Source organism: Phasianus colchicus, chromosome 1 (assembly GCF_987193195.1).
Source record: "Phasianus colchicus chromosome 1, bPhaCol1.hap1.1, whole genome shotgun sequence".
Taxonomy (NCBI): domain Eukaryota; kingdom Metazoa; phylum Chordata; class Aves; order Galliformes; family Phasianidae; genus Phasianus; species Phasianus colchicus.
Genome location: NC_143436.1, coordinates 131,295,868 through 131,312,779, shown reverse-complemented (window position 1 = coordinate 131,312,779; position 16,912 = coordinate 131,295,868). Strand labels below are relative to the sequence as shown.

General features: G+C 38.8%; 1 protein-coding gene across 5 annotated transcripts in view; it reads left to right on the top strand.

Moving 5' to 3' along the window:
* Nucleotides 1-16,912, top strand: part of LOC116230793 (cohesin subunit SA-2-like) — a 58,383-nt gene that overhangs the window by 1,323 nt on the left and 40,148 nt on the right. For all 5 annotated transcript variants that reach the window (XM_031596161.2, XM_090126364.1, XM_090126356.1 and 2 more), the window contains exons 3-10: nt 4,030-4,114; nt 4,722-4,868; nt 6,793-6,889; nt 7,930-8,036; nt 11,327-11,398; nt 13,935-14,139; nt 15,112-15,263; nt 16,489-16,562. In XM_031596161.2, coding sequence (XP_031452021.1) covers nt 4,030-4,114; nt 4,722-4,868; nt 6,793-6,889; nt 7,930-8,036; nt 11,327-11,398; nt 13,935-14,139; nt 15,112-15,263; nt 16,489-16,562 — 939 coding nt within the window. The remainder of the gene's footprint in view (nt 1-4,029; nt 4,115-4,721; nt 4,869-6,792; nt 6,890-7,929; nt 8,037-11,326; nt 11,399-13,934; nt 14,140-15,111; nt 15,264-16,488; nt 16,563-16,912) is intronic.

Genomic DNA, 16,912 nt, shown 5'->3' with positions numbered 1-16,912 from the left:
TCTCCCCCTGCCTTTCAAAGCATGTATTTTTAGGCATCAAGTTGAGGTGATCTATAAATCAAATTTGCTCGTATTACTTAAAGAATGGAACAAAGAAGTAGAAAGAGCAGATACAGAAAAGTTGATAAATGTGTGCATATCTTGTATAGGTTTCAAAGAGTGAAACTTCTTAGGTATCCAGCATTAATTGTTTTGGACTCACTGTAGCTTGTCCTTTGTTGTTCTGGTCACCTTCTGAGCAGGCACACTTCAGGTTTTTTGCTTCCCTAAGCTTTTGGAGGTGCCCTTAGCCTGTGATGCTAATCAACGTAGCTTGCCAAATGGCCTCTTCAGAATGTTTCATTTGTAATCAAACTTGCAATGTCAAAAGTGGCAAGAAGGCACCTGGCGATTGTTTAGCTGAACTTCTAATATTGTCTCAGAAAGGTGAAGAAATTGAAAAATTACATTGGTAGGATTTGTCCAGTAATGTAAAAAGAACAATTAGTCTGCATAGGAACATAACCTCAGTGTTACGGAGGTAGCTTTCTTTTTGAGTCTCTGAGTCTGCTTGAAACACTTATGTTGGGAAAACTGAGCTCAGAAATTCTCACAATAGTGTTGTTTGAGGACTGGAAGAAGGGCTTTGCTTCCTTCCTGCTTCAGGTATTTTTATCTCATCACTAACACTTCTAGTGCTTGTGAAAGGACTGTATTGTGGCAGGAAGGCATGGTGAAAGTGTGCCTGTGGGGCACGTGTAGCAGGGTCTAAAGGTCAGAATTATGATGAGATAGGAATGGCATTCTGCCTGTGCTTTCTTACTGATCACTGACAGAAACAAAATAAATGGTTGGGAAGTGTTCCTTACTGGTGCACAAGGCAGTGAGTTATGTCAGAATGCTTGATGAGGTGCAGACTGACGTGGAGAGAAAGAAAACAACACATTGCTTCGAAATTTGTTGTACCTCCTGTTATGTTCATGTAGTTGAAAAGGTATTATAAATATTGTTATGCATAAGGATTGCTGCAGTAATAATTGTGTCATCTTCAGGACTAGATACAGTAGTTCCTGTTTTGCTTGAGAAATTAAGAGAGTGTCTTAATTCTTTTTTTGCAATTTCTTCTAAAGAAATTGTGCAGATAAAAAAAGAAATCAGTGGAAATACTTAATTTTGGAATGGCTTCAGTTTGTAGACTCTTGTCTAATTGGGGCAGGTGTTTACCTCCCTTATGAATAGCATTGCTGGAAATAGCAATATTAAAAAGAGAAAAAAGAAAAGAAAGAAGTATGAGTACTAATAATATAAGGCATTGGAAATATCTCTGCCAAAATTAAATGTTTCTAGGTACAGGGATTTTTACACCTAAATATAAAGGAACCAAATAAGACCAAAGAAGATCTAAAGGCTTTTCAAGGATTGCTAATCAACCTAAAATTTTTGGGAATTAAAGAATACATTAAATGCAATAAAACATACTAGTCCAGTTCATAATGAAGTTTGTACCAAAGTGAAAATGCCCCCTTTTTTTTTCCTTCCAAAGCAGGATCAAGCTATGAAGGCTCTTAGTAATTTTTTTTCCCCATGCAGTTTTATTGTTTAGGGGCTTATGATGTGGAATCTTTTAAAGTAATTTTTAAGTGCTGTGGTGCACTGATACCCAAAATGATTCAGAAATGGAATGGCTTTTTAGTAGCTCTTTAGTGCTTAGTTAAATTCCTTGGTTGTTCTCAGCAGTGCTTAGCACGTGTGTGAAAGTTAGTCTGACTGGTTTCATCACAGAGCTGTAGTTTTATTGGAGTTGTTAGCCCACATGAGGAAGTTGTAGGTCAACAGTCTTTTCATTATTGCTGAGCTTTAGTAAGCCTGCTATTCCATATACCAAGCTTTCACTGACTTGCTTAACCCTTTTGCTACTGGCAGATTTTGCCTGGCATAAGCTGACAAGAGTAGCAGTACGGGATCAGTGGACAGTTATGTGGAAGTGTTTTTTCTGTGTGCATAATGTTTGCACACATTTTCAGGACGTCTAGGAGGCTCTTGGGGAGGAGCCGCATGAGTTAAAGCTTCAGTGAGGTATGGTCTAGATGGAGATGTTAAAACTAGCATGTGTTCAGACAAGTGTTTGGCTGAAATATCCTGCAGCAGTGTGGTTGTTTTTTCTCCCATTACTTAAATATTTTAATTCAGCTTAGGCTTGAGAGTATGTTGCATATTACATTGAGGTAAACTGCAGAAACAGGTAGCATGTAACAAAATGCCAGCTAGCATCTGAGCTGTAGTACTAGTACAAGTACAAACACGTTAATCTAGCAGTATAATGTTGTATGTTGTTTAAAAAAATTAGGAATGGAAAAGTTTAATCACATAGGAGAGGCAGCTCCTTTACAGATGTGTAGGGATCACTCAGATCTTTTTTTATTTGTGGTCTGTAAAATAATCTGAGAAGAACTAACTGGCATTAGAAAAGCAAAATATCTTGTTGCTTGTTCTTTTGACGCAGGGAGTTTTTGGTAGTGCTTGAGATACTTAATTTCTGTGGTTCTCAATCACAAATCAAAGGGAGCGTTCTGAAAGCTGCAAAGTGTTGTTCATGGCATGCTGACTTGGTTGTGAAGTACAATTCCTTCCTTTTATTGCATGCAGAAATCTAGACAACCAATTTAAGGATCGGTTTGTCCTAATTTATTTTCCCAGCTTGCACCTGTCAACAGTATGGCACGTTCTAGACTTTTCTGTAAGGAGAAGTTCTTGGGGTGTAATTGGATTTTTCTCTGTAGGAGACGTACACATTTTCATGATTTTATTTAGAAATTGGATATATTTTTATGGAATCTGGACAGCAACATAGGAATCTTCAGAAGCCCAGTGCTGCGTCACTTACAGGACAGTGTTCCAATAAATTCAAGAAGCAAACAGAGCCATGTTTAAATGGAAGTTTCTCACTACCGAAGTAACATCAGGACCTACATCCTGCAGCTGATGGTACACAGCCTTGGGATTGGCTTTGCAGAGTCATTATCCGATTGAAGCTGTCTTTGGAAGATGAATGGTGCTTGTCTGGCATTGATAAACCTAGCAGGACTCAAGCTGGCTCTGCATCCAAAGCACATTTAATTCTCCATCTGGATATTGGAGAGTTGACTGTATCTGACAGTGTAATACACTGTTGTGTTCTCTGTAAAGTGCTCGCTTGTGTTAGCACACTCTCTTGTTGCAGCAGTATCATGAAAATTTAAGTGACTGTACGCTCTCATATTTACTTTCTTTTTGTGCCTTCTTATAGTACAAGTCAACTGGCTTCATGTCCTGGCCACCGTAGTTTAAAAGGAGGCCATAGCAGCCAGCCACCAGTACTGGACCTGCTGCACAAGTGGGATCTAGCTCGTCTGCTCAAATGACCTTTCGCAAAGCATATTGTTAGCATTGGGAATGCTGAAAAATGGCATGATTTCATTGCAGATAAATGTATGGCTTCAGATCCCCCAAAAGGTGCATCTTTGTTTATAAAATTATTCTTCCATCATATTAGCAATGACCTGCAAATGAAAATCATTTTTTTGTGTCTTTTTTTTATTTCAGCATGTTTTACAGAGCAAGTAAAACTTCTCTTGTGTTAGGCTGTAGATCCATCAAATGTTATTCTCTTGTGTAGAGGACCTACAAAGTGGATGTATACTTATGTTATTGATTGATGGTGCAAAGCTCTTGCAGGCTGCTTTAAGTCAACGTCAGCCTTCTGTTTCATTTATTTGCTTTCTTTTTTGCTTACTTAATTTCTCCTTCCTTGATGTCTTTGATAGTTTCTCTAGTTTTCTAATTACCTGTGTATCTTCTAGGAAAGGTAATAGTTTGGAAAAGATTCCAAATTTCTTTGTAGTTTTAAAGTTAGTTTTTTTTTTTTTGTAACAAAATTTAATTTCCAAGCCATTCTACATTGGTAGGAATATAAAAACATGTATGTATGCTCTTGTTTTCTTCTGTGGTTTGTATCTGTGTGTTTTGGTTCTTTTCACTGCTAACTGCCTCAATGTGCTTGTTATGCTTTAGAGAGAACGCTGTCCGTGATGAGACTGTGCCTGAGTGTACTGTGCAGAACAACAGCTCTGTGAGAAATGGCAACCTGAAAACATCTGTAAGTTTGTTTATTTATTTTGTTTATAGCATTTGTTTTGTCACATTCAATTGTTACAAAACAGAGTATTTCAAGAAACAATTGCAATGCAGGGTATCCAGAACCTAGTTAGTGGCTCCAGCTTGACCCCCAAATTCTGCTGGCATCAGAGCCTCAGTACTGTCTTTTGAACAGTCACTTCATTTCAGTGTGTGTTCTTCCTTAGCTGTGCGTTTTGCACAGCTGATGTTAATTTGCAGGTGGTCTGTTTACTCTGAGTGAAAAGGTGCAGAGGAACTTTTGTGCATACCTTTGACTCTTCAGAAATTACAGTTATCATTGAAAAATGCCTTATGGGTATTACACAGTTGTATAGAAGCTTCTTTCATTAGCTGCTTTCCAGCTAACTTTGCTGTGTTTATGACTTGTTGAGGAAAAAATTTCAAACTGGTAAATCCTTTCCTTGTAGTCATGTTTGATGCTGTGTCAGTCTTGTTGAGGCTTATAGCAGTCTGGGCAAACCATTACAATTAGAGTAAGGCAAACTTGTTATTAGGGAATAATTAATTATCTGTGGTTGGCTGTTATTTTATTTTGTCATGTACTCTCTTTGCTTGACTCTTTTCAGAGAGAAAAACGGAAGGTCCGAGAACAGTGTGAAAACATAAGGAGAAATTCTTCCAGTAGCAGAAGAGTGAGCCAGCTGCAGAATGGAGAAGTGGTTGAGGCAGTTACATTGTTTGAAGTGGTTAGCATGGGGAAGCGGGCCATGCAGGTATTTCCAGCTCTGAATTCTGAGAGGAGTTGGTGGAGGGAAGGTGGGAAAACAGTGGTTGTTTCAATTATTTGTACTCGGGTGTGCTTGAAATTTTGTTATTTTTCTCACATGGGTGGGTAACAAATGTGTATTTGGAAAACTAACGTGAGCATGGTTCTTGCAAAGAATGGATCTTCATTAAATCAGTGAAAATAATATTTAAAAGGAGGAAGGACATACAAGGGCTTCTCCAAAAGTAGTGCATCCTATTTTATTGTTTTGGCAGTATCCATTAGAAGAGGATGTTGGTAGTATGGCAGAAGGAGTTGAGTCTTCCTGCCAGTATTCTGTTACATTTTGTTGCTGTGCAACAGATGGCAGTAGAAGGACAGTCTGACAAAATTGTGTCTGACGTGGAAGTATGAATGAAGCAAAGGTGTGTTGTTTAATTCCTCCATATGGTAAAAAATGGCACCAACTGACATTTGTTGATGCTTGCTGAATTTTTATGAAGACCAAAGAGTGGATGTGAGCACAGTGAGATGGTGGGTGGTGTGTTTCAGCAGTGGTGATGTGGAAGACAAGCCACGCAGGCTTTTATGAGCTCAACATGCAGACTTTCATTCCTTGCTAGTGAAAATGCGTAGCTAATTTTGGTGAATATATTAAAAACTAGCGCTTTATAGCTGAGAACTTGCTCTATCAAATAGTGTTATTGTGCTCTTTGTATCTGTTGTAGATTCCATGGAAATAAATAGGAGGCATTACTTTTGGAGCCACCTACATGTGTACCTAAAGCAGTATCTGAGAAGCCAGTAATGCTAAAAAATACAGAAAATATTAACAGGAGGAAGCTTTGTTGTTCAGGATTCTGAAAGTCAGGCCTTTTTTTTCTTTTTTCTTTGAGGAAGCCTTTGTTTTAGCAATTTGCTTTTAACCCCATTCCAGTGCAATCTGATGGCATGTTTCATAACCATCAGGTTTCCCCTGCTTCTGTTTAGTTAGCAGTTTTCTTCAGTGTGAAGAAGTCAACCTCCCCATACTCTGTATGAGCATGTTCATATTTGTATGTTATGTTTGTATACATGTATGTAAGATTAAAAACTGGAGCTTCACTTGTTTTATATATGGTTATACATATGCCTCCAGTATGTAGTGTCTCGCATGTATGCATGTGTGAAAAACGTATTTCTGTTTTGGATATGAGGCACTATTTTTTCCACAATCTGCATCTGGATGGGCATGTTCTGCCACAGCAGAAGCTGTGTTATCTTGAGTATTGCTCCCTGAAGAGCACAGCTTCTGCTGTGTGAAAGGGAAGGACTTGAAAAGGCAGCAGTTTGAGTGCAGGCTGCTGCTGCTGGAGATCCTGTGTGGTACTGTGGGTGGGCTGAAGGCTGGATAACTAGTGACCTTCTGTCACATACAGGCTGTAGTCTGGACTTCGGTAGAAGTGAAATTTAGGGTTGGTTTCTAGGTTAAGTGGGCTATTTCAGCATTCTGCACAGACCAGGTACTAGAGGAGAAGGGAACATGGAGGGACTGTTGCTGATACTAGTTACTAACGATGCAGAAGTTAGTTTTTAAAAGTGCATCAATTACTTCACTGGTAACAAGAAATTGGGAAAAGGATGTTTTGTTTTTTGTGTGTTAAGTTTATTAAAGCTGAGGTTGTTTTCCCTGCTAACAGGGAACAGAGAGTCTGTGAATTGTAACATTGGCTCAAGCAGAACTTGGGAATGAAGAGTTCAAGGCTTTATTTTGCCTCAGAAGAGCCTATTGTATGTTCTGTTAGAAATGGAACAAAATGATGTGGAATTTATTGCCATTTTCATAATTTAATGGAGACAGTAAAATGTTTGTGTCCATTGTGGATGTCCTCAGTGAAATGTAGCACGCTGTGTTCAGCTCTTGACTAATGAGTTTCTTTAATCTGTTCTAGTGTGTGGTAGATGATTGGGTTGAAGCTTACAAACAAGACAGGAATGTGGCACTTCTAGATCTGATCAACTTCTTCATTCAGTGCTCAGGCTGCCAAGGTAATTGGCTCTCTTAAGAACTTTTTTGATTGCCTGTGGGTGAGAGTAATCTGAAGTATGTTTGCTAGCTAAAAGCTTCAGAATGACAATTAAAAGATTTAGCTAGTTCACTTAAAACTTCTGATTGTATTTCAGCAGTTAGAATATACCTTTTACACATGAAATTATTTTTCTGGCTCTTTAATATGCCTTCTGTGGAAAACGTTTTGATTAACAATGGGCTAAGTTTTAATTAATCTTTGCAGTAAATGAGTGGCCAGAGAAAACAGAATCATAGTATATCTCAAGTTGGAAGAGACCCCCAAGGATCGAATCCAACTCCTGGATCCATATGGGACCATCCAAAATTCAAACCCTGCATCAGAGAGCATTGTCCAAACTCTCCTTAACTCTGGCAGATTGGAGCTTGTTCCTGGGCCAGACACCCTCTGGTGAAGAGCCTTTTCCTAATTCCCAACCTGACCCTCCCTGACTCAGCTCCATCCCATTTCCTTGGGTCCTGTTGCTGTCACAAGAGAGAACAGAGGCTGTCCCTCTGTTCTTGTCATGGGAAAGCTGTAGGCCACTGTGAGGCCTCCTCTCAGTCTCCTCTTTTCTGGGTTCAACAGAAGGGACCCTAGCCACTCCTCACTTGTCTTGCCCTCTAGGATCCTTCACTATCTTTGTAGCCCTTCTCTGAATGCCCCTTAATAGCTTTATGTCCATGTTTTGTGGTGCCCAAACCTGCACACAGTGCTTCAGTTGAGACTGCAGCAGTGCTGAGCAGAGCAGGAATAGCTGGCAGGGCTGAACCTGATGCACCACAGCATACAGTTGGTCCTTCTGGTTGCCAGGGCAAGTAGCCAAATTGCCACACAAGGAAACACAGGATTGATTTCTCTAATTTGTGTTTTACTTCCATTTCATGTGTCTCCCTGTGTATATATTGCCCATACCAGTGTAAACTCTTATCTTCTGGTATTTCTAAATTTGACATAAAGTTCTTACTGTGGTTAATGTTATGTGTTTCTCAGTATTCTTTTTAAAAATCACTTTTTTAGGTGTGGTAACAGCAGAGATGTTTCAAAATTCACACCAACAAGATGCAAACAGAATTCATTCAAACAAGATGGATGTCATGCAAAAAATGACAGAAACCTTTGATGAGGTAGGTGCAGCTTTGACTTTGTGACTTCCTATTCCTTATCAGGAGCTGTATCGCACTCCCTTTCTTCAGGAAAGCAATTTTGTTTCCTCACAAGAGAAATTTGGTGTTGTAATGACCTATTTTAGCATCAGGATGTTTTTTTTTTGTCTTCTACTTTCAGAATTAACACACTTGATGTTTCTGAGTCTGTCTCTTAAGAGTTCTTTTGATAGCAACTTATAGCGGACCAACATCAGATTTTCTGCAGCACTATCACAGTTGCTTCTGTACTTTTTTTTCTCTCTGAATTGGTTTGTCAAGCTGCAGCCATCAGCCTTGTTTTAACTGAGCATGTCTCAAAGACCAACTGCTGTAGAAATTCCCACAGAGGATGAATTTGCCAATGTGTCTTTCCTTGTGTTAGAACTGTACTAGCTTTTGGACTAACTTTTGACAGGAATGACCTGATAAATGTCTGGCCATGTGAGTTATTAATCTGGCACTTCATTCCCAACTTAATTAACCCCAAATAGCATTCATGATAGGCTACATACTCTGGAAGGTACATGGATGTGATTATTGTGAGGGTGGTGACACACTGGAACAGGTTGCCCAAGGAGGTTGTGGATGCCCAATCCCTGAAGGCATTCAAGGCCAGGCTGGATGTGGCTCTGGGCAGCCTGGTCTGGTGGTTGGTGACCCTGCACATAGCAGGGGGGTTTAGAGTAGATGATCATTGTGGTCCTTTTCAGCCCAGGTCATTCTATGATTCTATGATTTTTATGATTGTTATTGTCACCGTAGTGTGTTACTGCTCTGTAACTGTTTTTACTGTCCTGGTAGGTAAAAAGAAAAGTTCTACAGCTATCTCAGAAGCTGTATTCTGCATGCTATGATAGCAGCATTTCTGAGATTTGACTTGAGTTTTGAGACAGTTATTTAATGTGCTACTTTTGATAAGTGTTTTACTCATGAAAAATACTAGATGGTAATCAATGTGTTCGATACTCTAAATCTTTTTAAATTTGGTGAGTTTTGAAATTCTCTTAATCTGTTTTTAAATAGACTGACTGTAAAATAAATTCTTAAAATAATTTATCTGGAATGAAATATTCCTAAGAATAATTTCTGACAGCTTGTTTGGTTTACTTTTGATATATTATGACTGTCAAATTAATACAGATAAAATGGTGTCTGAGGTGCAATTCTTTTTTATATTAACCACATATTGGGTGACTGCGAAAATGTTTTGGGATTAAACTCATTTTTTTTTTAAAGCAGAAGTGTGATAGGAGCAAAGTAGAGTGTTGTTTTAAAATGAATTATTTCCACTTTGTGTTTGCATGTTTTTTTTTTCTCATGAAGTTATCTTTTTTTCAAATAAAATGGAAACATGATTTAATAACTAAGTTACTTGAGAAGCAGGGCCTTGCAGGACTATTTACATTTAAAAAATATTTAATGGAACAGTGATAATGCTGTAAGTAATGAGAGTGGAGAGTATTACTATTCTTCCTTGCAAAATTGTTGTTAATATTAGTGGAAAATTTTAGTGGTGTTGAATCTGGCAAGAGATGTGAGGGGCAGGAAGAGAAAACTGCAAGTATATAAACATTGAAAAGAAAACTAAGGAAAATGTGGTCACGCTGCTAAATGAAGCAGCAGTCCTGCTGACAATGGATGCAGAACAGAAAGAGGATCAGGTTAGGAGCCCTTAAGCAAACAGAACATTAGTAAGTCCATGGGCCCTGTTGGGATGCACTTGCAAGTGCTGAGGAAGCTGTCTGCAACGTTTTTCCAACTCTTAAATGTTCTATGATTCTACAAACAGGCTGAAGAATAGGGCAGAGAAAAACCTCTCCCAGGAATCCCCGTGTACTTAGGGAGAAATAACTATATGCACTGTTACATGCTGGTGACTAGCAAGGCAGCCCTATGTAGAAGGATCTTTGTGTCCTTGTGGGTGATGAGATGGACATGAGCCAGCAGTGTACCTTTGCAGCAAAGAAGGCCTTCTCTAGGTAGAGCGTCTGTTGCAGGTTGAGAGGGCTGATCCTTCCTCTCTGCTTATACTGCTGAGGCACATCTGGAGTGCTGAGTACAGCTCTGGGTTCTCCAGTACAGGAAAGATACAGGTTTACACAATGGAGTCCAGTAAAGCACCACAAAGATAATTATTAATTTTTAATTTAAGGAGAGGCTGAGAAAGGTGAGACTTCCTTCTGGAAAGAAAGCTCAGAGAAATCTTATCCATATGTGAAAATTCTTAATGGAATGAGGAAGAGGAATCGAGACTCTTATCTCTGGTGCTCAAGGAGTAGCTTGTATGGGTCTTGGAAGCACATGGCTTTAATATAGTGATTCAGAGGCATTTATGTACTCTTTGTGTGCCACAGCATATCTCACTGGAGAGACAGATTTGTCTTTAGGACTGCTGCTTTTTTGTTTTTCCCTCTTTCTTAATCTATGCTGTTTCTTTTTGCTGCTTTTCTTTCTGTATGAATTTTATTTCTTGCAGCAGTTGTTTATTCTGGAAGCATTTAAGGCCAGACTGGATGAGGCTTTGAGCAACCTAGTCTAGAGGGAGGTGTATAAGCAGGGGGTTGGAACTAGAAGATCTTAAAGGTCCCTTTCAACCCAAATCTTTCTATGATTCTTTTATAGGTTCCTCTCCCATTTCATTGCTGAAAAAATTAATGAGAGTATAAATAAGTTTATTGCTGTAGTGTATAGCCAGGTGGCGATAGAAGTGCTTCATTGAGTCTAATAAAAACTACAGACTATCTGCCTTTTGTTTTGTAGTAATTGTAGATTTCAGGAAACATCTCTGATACTCACTCTGAAAACATTTCTCTATAATTTCAAAAGCTCAGAATGTGTATTTTGTTTTGTTTAAGGCTTTAGCTGTTTAACAGTACCTACTTACTAGGTGTTAGAAAGGAATGGATACTGAGATGTTGGGAAGGTGTGTATTAGAACTAACTATGGGAATTATACCTGGTATATGTTTTCTTTTAAATTTTAAAAGTAAATCGCCTCTTACTTGTAGCAAGAAAACTTTTTTATTAAAAAACCATTTTTTCTTTCCATCACTGCTTGTATATAAAGAATAAAGCAATGAGAAGGGATTAGATTTTTCTTAAGACATTGGATTGTGTGAGATATATATAGTACAAATTATCCTAAGTTGTAATAGGTTTTTAGATATAATGCGTGGTTTGTATTATTTTTTATTATTACTGATTATCTTTATGAATTAACTGTGACACTTCATTGAAAAATCATTTACATTCTTTTCTCGTGCATTGCAGGAAACTGGATTGCAGTACAAGAAATTCATTGCGTATCCTTGGATCCTAACAGTTACTTGGCCAGTGGATGTGGTAAGACTCTTGTAGTTCTCTTCAATTGTAGTGTATCTGTAGCTGTATCTCAGCTGCATAATTCTGCGACTGTCTCCAGTGTAAGGAAGTACATGAGAACTAGTGATATTAAAATGTGTATTGGTGAACAGAGATAATTAAGCACTGCTGAGATACACTTCATCTGGTCTGTTTTCGACCTCTGGTTTGGGTTTAAGCCACCCGCATTTTGGAGTGCCTGTTCCTTGCTATTGATTTTAAAGGGAATTGAAGAGAACTTACTGAGCTAGCTAAGTTGAACTGCTCTGGCAGCCTGAACTGGCTGAGGTAATTCTTCCTGGTAGATGTTGTGGTGCTGTGTTTTACGTTTATGATGAGGATAATGTTAATAAGACATTGATGTTTTAGTTGTTGCTTAGCAGTTCTTACGTCATGTCAAGGACTTTCCTGCTTTTCATACCACCCTGCCAGTGAGGAGGCTTGGAGAGGACAGAACCAGGGCAGCTGTCCCAGATTGTCTAGAAGGTTATACCATAAACTGTGATCTCATACTCAGCAATAAAACTGAGGCAGCTTGTCTGGCAGGGCTGCTGTTTCTTGGGGACTGTCTGGGCCTTGGTCAGCTAGCAGTGAGCAATTGTACTGTGCATCATCAGCTTTAGTTTTCTGGTTTTATTATTTCTTCTTTCTTTCTTATCCAGCCGTCCTTATCCCAACTCAGAAGTCCTTGTACTTTTTCAATTATCTTCTCGATTCCACTGAGGGGCAGAGAGTGAACTAATTGTTGTATGATGCTTAGCTGTCTGCTGGATAAGCAGCACCACCTCCTATAGTGTTTTAGAGAGACTGGTGCATTCCCCATCCCTTCCAGCAACCTTTACATGGGTACATGGAGTTTTTGGCAGACAGTTTCGTTCAAAAGCTTTCTTTATAAAGACATTCTCTTGCAAACAGACGTTTGATCGGAAGAATATTTTTTTTTAAAAAAAGAAACAGCTTTAATAACTCCTCCCATACGTCACTTGCAGCATTCCTTTCTTTTCTTACTTGGCACTTGCTACTAATGTAAAGTCTGAACTAAGTCTTGTAACCTGATCAAGAACACATACGAGATTCCATATTTCCTGATACACCTTGGGTTGCAGGCATTCCTGAGTCTGCCATCTGTCTGCTTTCTTCCTGGCATGGTCATAGAGTCATAGAATCACCAAGGTTTGAAAAGACCTAAAGATATGTACTGTGAACACATTTATAACTTGCTCTTTGTGTAACATCAGAAAGATTGCCTATTACTGTGTGTGTGGGGGGTTTTAGAGACTTAGGTACCAGCATCGGTGGCACAGGTGAATGACTCAGTATTTGTTTTCAAACTGTAGTCTGATTAAACTCTTTGTGCTGGCAGTGCTGCTGAGGAAAATAGTCTCATCCTGCCCTATGCTGCAGTTGTTTGTTTCTGCTTTCCTGCTGTCAGGTCTCTTGTTTTAAGACACTTCTGTGTGATTATGTGTTGAACCACTGTTGTAGTTTAACCCTGATAGACAGCTCAGCTCTGCACAGCCACTTGGTCTGCCACCCTCAGTGAGATGGGGGAAAGAATGGAAATGTAAAAGTGAAAAATTCATGGATTGAGATAAAGACAGTTTAATGGGTAAAACAAAAGTGGTGAAAGCAAAGCAAAAAAAGGAATTCATTCTCTACTTCCCATTGGCAGGCAGGTGTTCAGCCATTTTCAGGAAAGCAGGGCTGCATTGCATGTTGCAGTTTTTTAGGAAGTCAAATTCCATCTTGCCTAGTGCCCCTTTTCCAGCCCTGTCTCTTTCTGCCAGTTTTTATTGCTGAGCACACTATGTGGTATGGCATATCCCTTCGGTCTGTTAGGATCAGCTGTTCTTGCTGTGTCCCCTCCCAGCTTCTTGTGTACCCCCAGCCTCCTTGATTGGTAGACAGCATGAGGAGCAGAAAGGTTCTCAATTTAATGTAAGCGCTGCTCAGCAACGTGTAAATCATTGGTGTGTTATTACCACTGTTCTCATTACAAATGCAAAAGAAAGCACCATACCAGCTACTACAGAGAAAATTAACTCTGATCTCAGTCAAAACCAGCACAACCATCTCTTCCAACCAAAAAACAATTTAGCTGTTACAGTTCTTTTTCAGTTGCATCAGTTTCCTCTTGAATTTTACCATACAGTTGCAGAAACAGGAAGAGCTGTGTGGGGGAAATACTGCTGTACTACCTGTGAGGAAGTAGAGGCCAGGAGTGCTCATGGTTTATGCAAATAAAAGTTATTCACGGTACTGTGTGTGGCTTCACATGTCCTCTTCCATGTGTTCACAGCCACCTCCCATTTGCTGCTTTAAGCTTGGAGCTGTCATGACAGTGTAACTCTACTTTCTAGGTGTGCTTGCCTGTTACGTAGTTGCATGTCTTTACTTTGTAGTAGTAACTGTGAGAAAAGTTACAGAGGAGCTAGGATTTAGCTGACTGTCAGCAAAACTAGTGTTCAGTGGGAGAGATGTACATGTACACTTCTTTACTGTTTTTTTCCACGTGCAGAGCAATGAAGACTATCCTGTGATCAGAGCAGGACCTTACTGGAAGAAGTTCAAGGCCAATTTCTGTGAATTCATTGCAGTACTTGTTCAACAATGCCAGTGCAGCATTCTGTTTGACAGCTACTTGATGGATACCATCATCTCACTGCTTACAGGCTTAGCAGACTCTGTGATCAGAGCATTTAGACACACGAGCACTTTGGCAGGTAAAGCAATGCATGGAGTAGCTATAGATATGTTTTTTTTTGACTTGTGTACAAAGCAGAACTTTCCAAAATTGATAAGTCTCCACTGGAGCAATTGCTCTCTTCTTTTTCATTAACACTGCTTTCCTTCTAATGTCCATTGCTGTAATATAATTTATTTATTCCCATTTGTAACTGAACAAAATGATTAATTTATACTGATTTTTCTTTATAAAGAAATTTTCTTTAATACCTGAGAGGACTAACGTTAGAATTCAGCCATGATCTCTCTGTAATCAGTTACTGCTTTTTCTGTGTTGATAGTTTTCCTCCCTCTAATAATTAATGCAGTGAGGTTGAGGTTGCATTAAATGCATTATCCATGAAAGCTTTCTTTGGCGAGCTGCTGTTCTTGTGGTATCTATGCTGAAAAGAACACTGCTTGTACCACATTTTTATTTGGTGCAGCATGATCTCTCTGCCATAAAATACACTGATGTGTAATTTGTTCTAAATACACTGCTTGCTTCAGAGGCTCAGAAAACCACTTGAAATATATACAAGCCAATGTGTTCTTAAAGGAACAAAAAGTTTTGTTAATTCAAGTAAAGTGTTAAGATTGCCAGCCTTTTTGGGGGACCTGCTTCACTTTTTTTTTAAAACTGAAACATACCTATTACCCAGCTCTAGATTCTTTTGCAGATGGAATTACTTAAACTAAGACGAGTCTTGCCCAGTAAATTACATCTCTGACAAGCCAGTGAACTGTTGCCAAAAGTGTAAATCGCCAGTAATATACTACATTTTCCTTTTGATCATCATCTGCCTTTAAAACACTGTATTTTAAAACAAATTACTTTAATGTAGTGTTATTTCTGTTGTGGATAATAAACTGGGTTTGGCTAGCCTTATGCTTTTTGTGGTAAAGTGGTGGATGTATTTGTTATATACATCTGAGCTAAGCTGAATATGTTGGGTTTGTTTCCTTTACAGCAATGAAACTTCTGACTGCAGTTATAAGCGTGCATCTGAACCTTGATGTCAACAAGCACAATGCTCAGCGATTATATGAAGTGGAAAAGAACAGGATAAGTGGCAAGAAGACCAATTACAGACTTGACCAGCTAGAGAGAAAAAGGAAAGAGGTTAGGCAGGTGTTTTGTATGGGAGATGAGTGAAGATGTAAAACGTAGGATTGCTGACTGCTTATTTCTGAGTTGCTATAGTTCTTTGAGGTTTATATCCTTATCTAATGCATACTGCAGAGCATTTTTGCCTGCCTAGATTAAGCTTAATAAAAGTTACTAAGGTGATAACTGTCCTATATACTGTTAACTTGTAATGTCTGTCCTAAATGCTTTGTTAGCCTTTGATCCCTACACAAATCCAGGTTTACATGCACGTGCAATTTCTTTAGGAGCTCTGGTGTGGAAGTGCAGTTCATATGTTTATGCATATTAGAAGTTAAAGTTGTAGGTCTTTAACTAAATTTCAACATGTGAAACGAATGAAAAAGGACATGGGATAGCTGTCACCTCTCGATAAGTAAAATGTTGTAAAAATGGTCATAACGTGACCTGTATCTATCTTGTACTTAGTTTCTGTTGTTTCTTCTCTGCTCAGTCAAATGCCTCCTTATCACCTCCAGAGGCAGGACTTTGACTACAAGAAATAAATCTGCACTGAGGTAGCTCAGTGTATGGCAGTCAAGGATAGCTCTTACTCGTCACTTTAGAGCTGTTTACCTGTGTTCTTTGCTTTGAATGTCCAAGGATTCTTCTGGTATAGAAGCAGCCCCTTTTCCTTAGGAAGAAGTTTGGTGAGATCAGATTTTTTAATATCTTGATCTTACAGGAAAAACAGACAAAATGTCATGTTAGGGTGAAATAGAACCAATTTTGTCACCCTTTCTGATACTATTGATGAAAAAATGTTTACCTTAAGCAACATATTTCCAGCATTTCAAAGCTGGATGTTCTGGACTTCGTTAAAAGACATGCTCGTTGTGGTATTAGGCCCATTCTGAAAATTCTTTGGTCTGCCTCTCTTCCGTCTCTGTTAAAGTGCATAAAAGGAGAATTTAAACCTGTATGTGAAGATAGCATACTAGTTGTGCTTTGTGTTGATGCAAGAAGACTCACCATATCAAAAATATTTGGTGTTTTCTATCAAGGCTTGTGGTTGGTACCTAATAAATCTTTTATCAGTATGAAGCAGCAAAAAGGTCAATTGTCTGTGTAGAAACCTCTCATTTTGTGTTGGTATCATGAGTAAGTAATAGTGATTTGGACCACAGCGGTGCTGTAAGTGCACTGATGCAGATTTTTCATGTGAAGTGAATTGAAGCATTCAATTCTTTTTCTGTTTCAGTATGATCAGAAGCTTGTGGAGATACAGAACATGATGCATGCTATTTTCAAAGGGATGTTTCTAAGTCGCTACCGGTAAGAATAAAATAGAGTTGTGAGGTGTATCTACATTCTCAAAAGGCTCTTGCTTAGATGATTCAGACATAGAATCATGTTAAGTGTCGTAGGGGCACTGATGTTGTCCAGGAAAATATAGCAGTTACATTACTCTAAGCAATTTGCATTTAGCAAATGACCTCTATAGAGTTTGCTTCTTAAATTTTGCCTGCTGGCTGCAGAGCTGTACATTTGTGATTGAGACAGTATCTACAACTTCACAGTGATGATTCTGTGAAATGCGTAGCTAAAAGTGGCTTAGTTGTTGACTGAAGGCTAACTTGGAGCACTAATATAAATGTATTTTTAATCTGTTGGATTGTGTATAC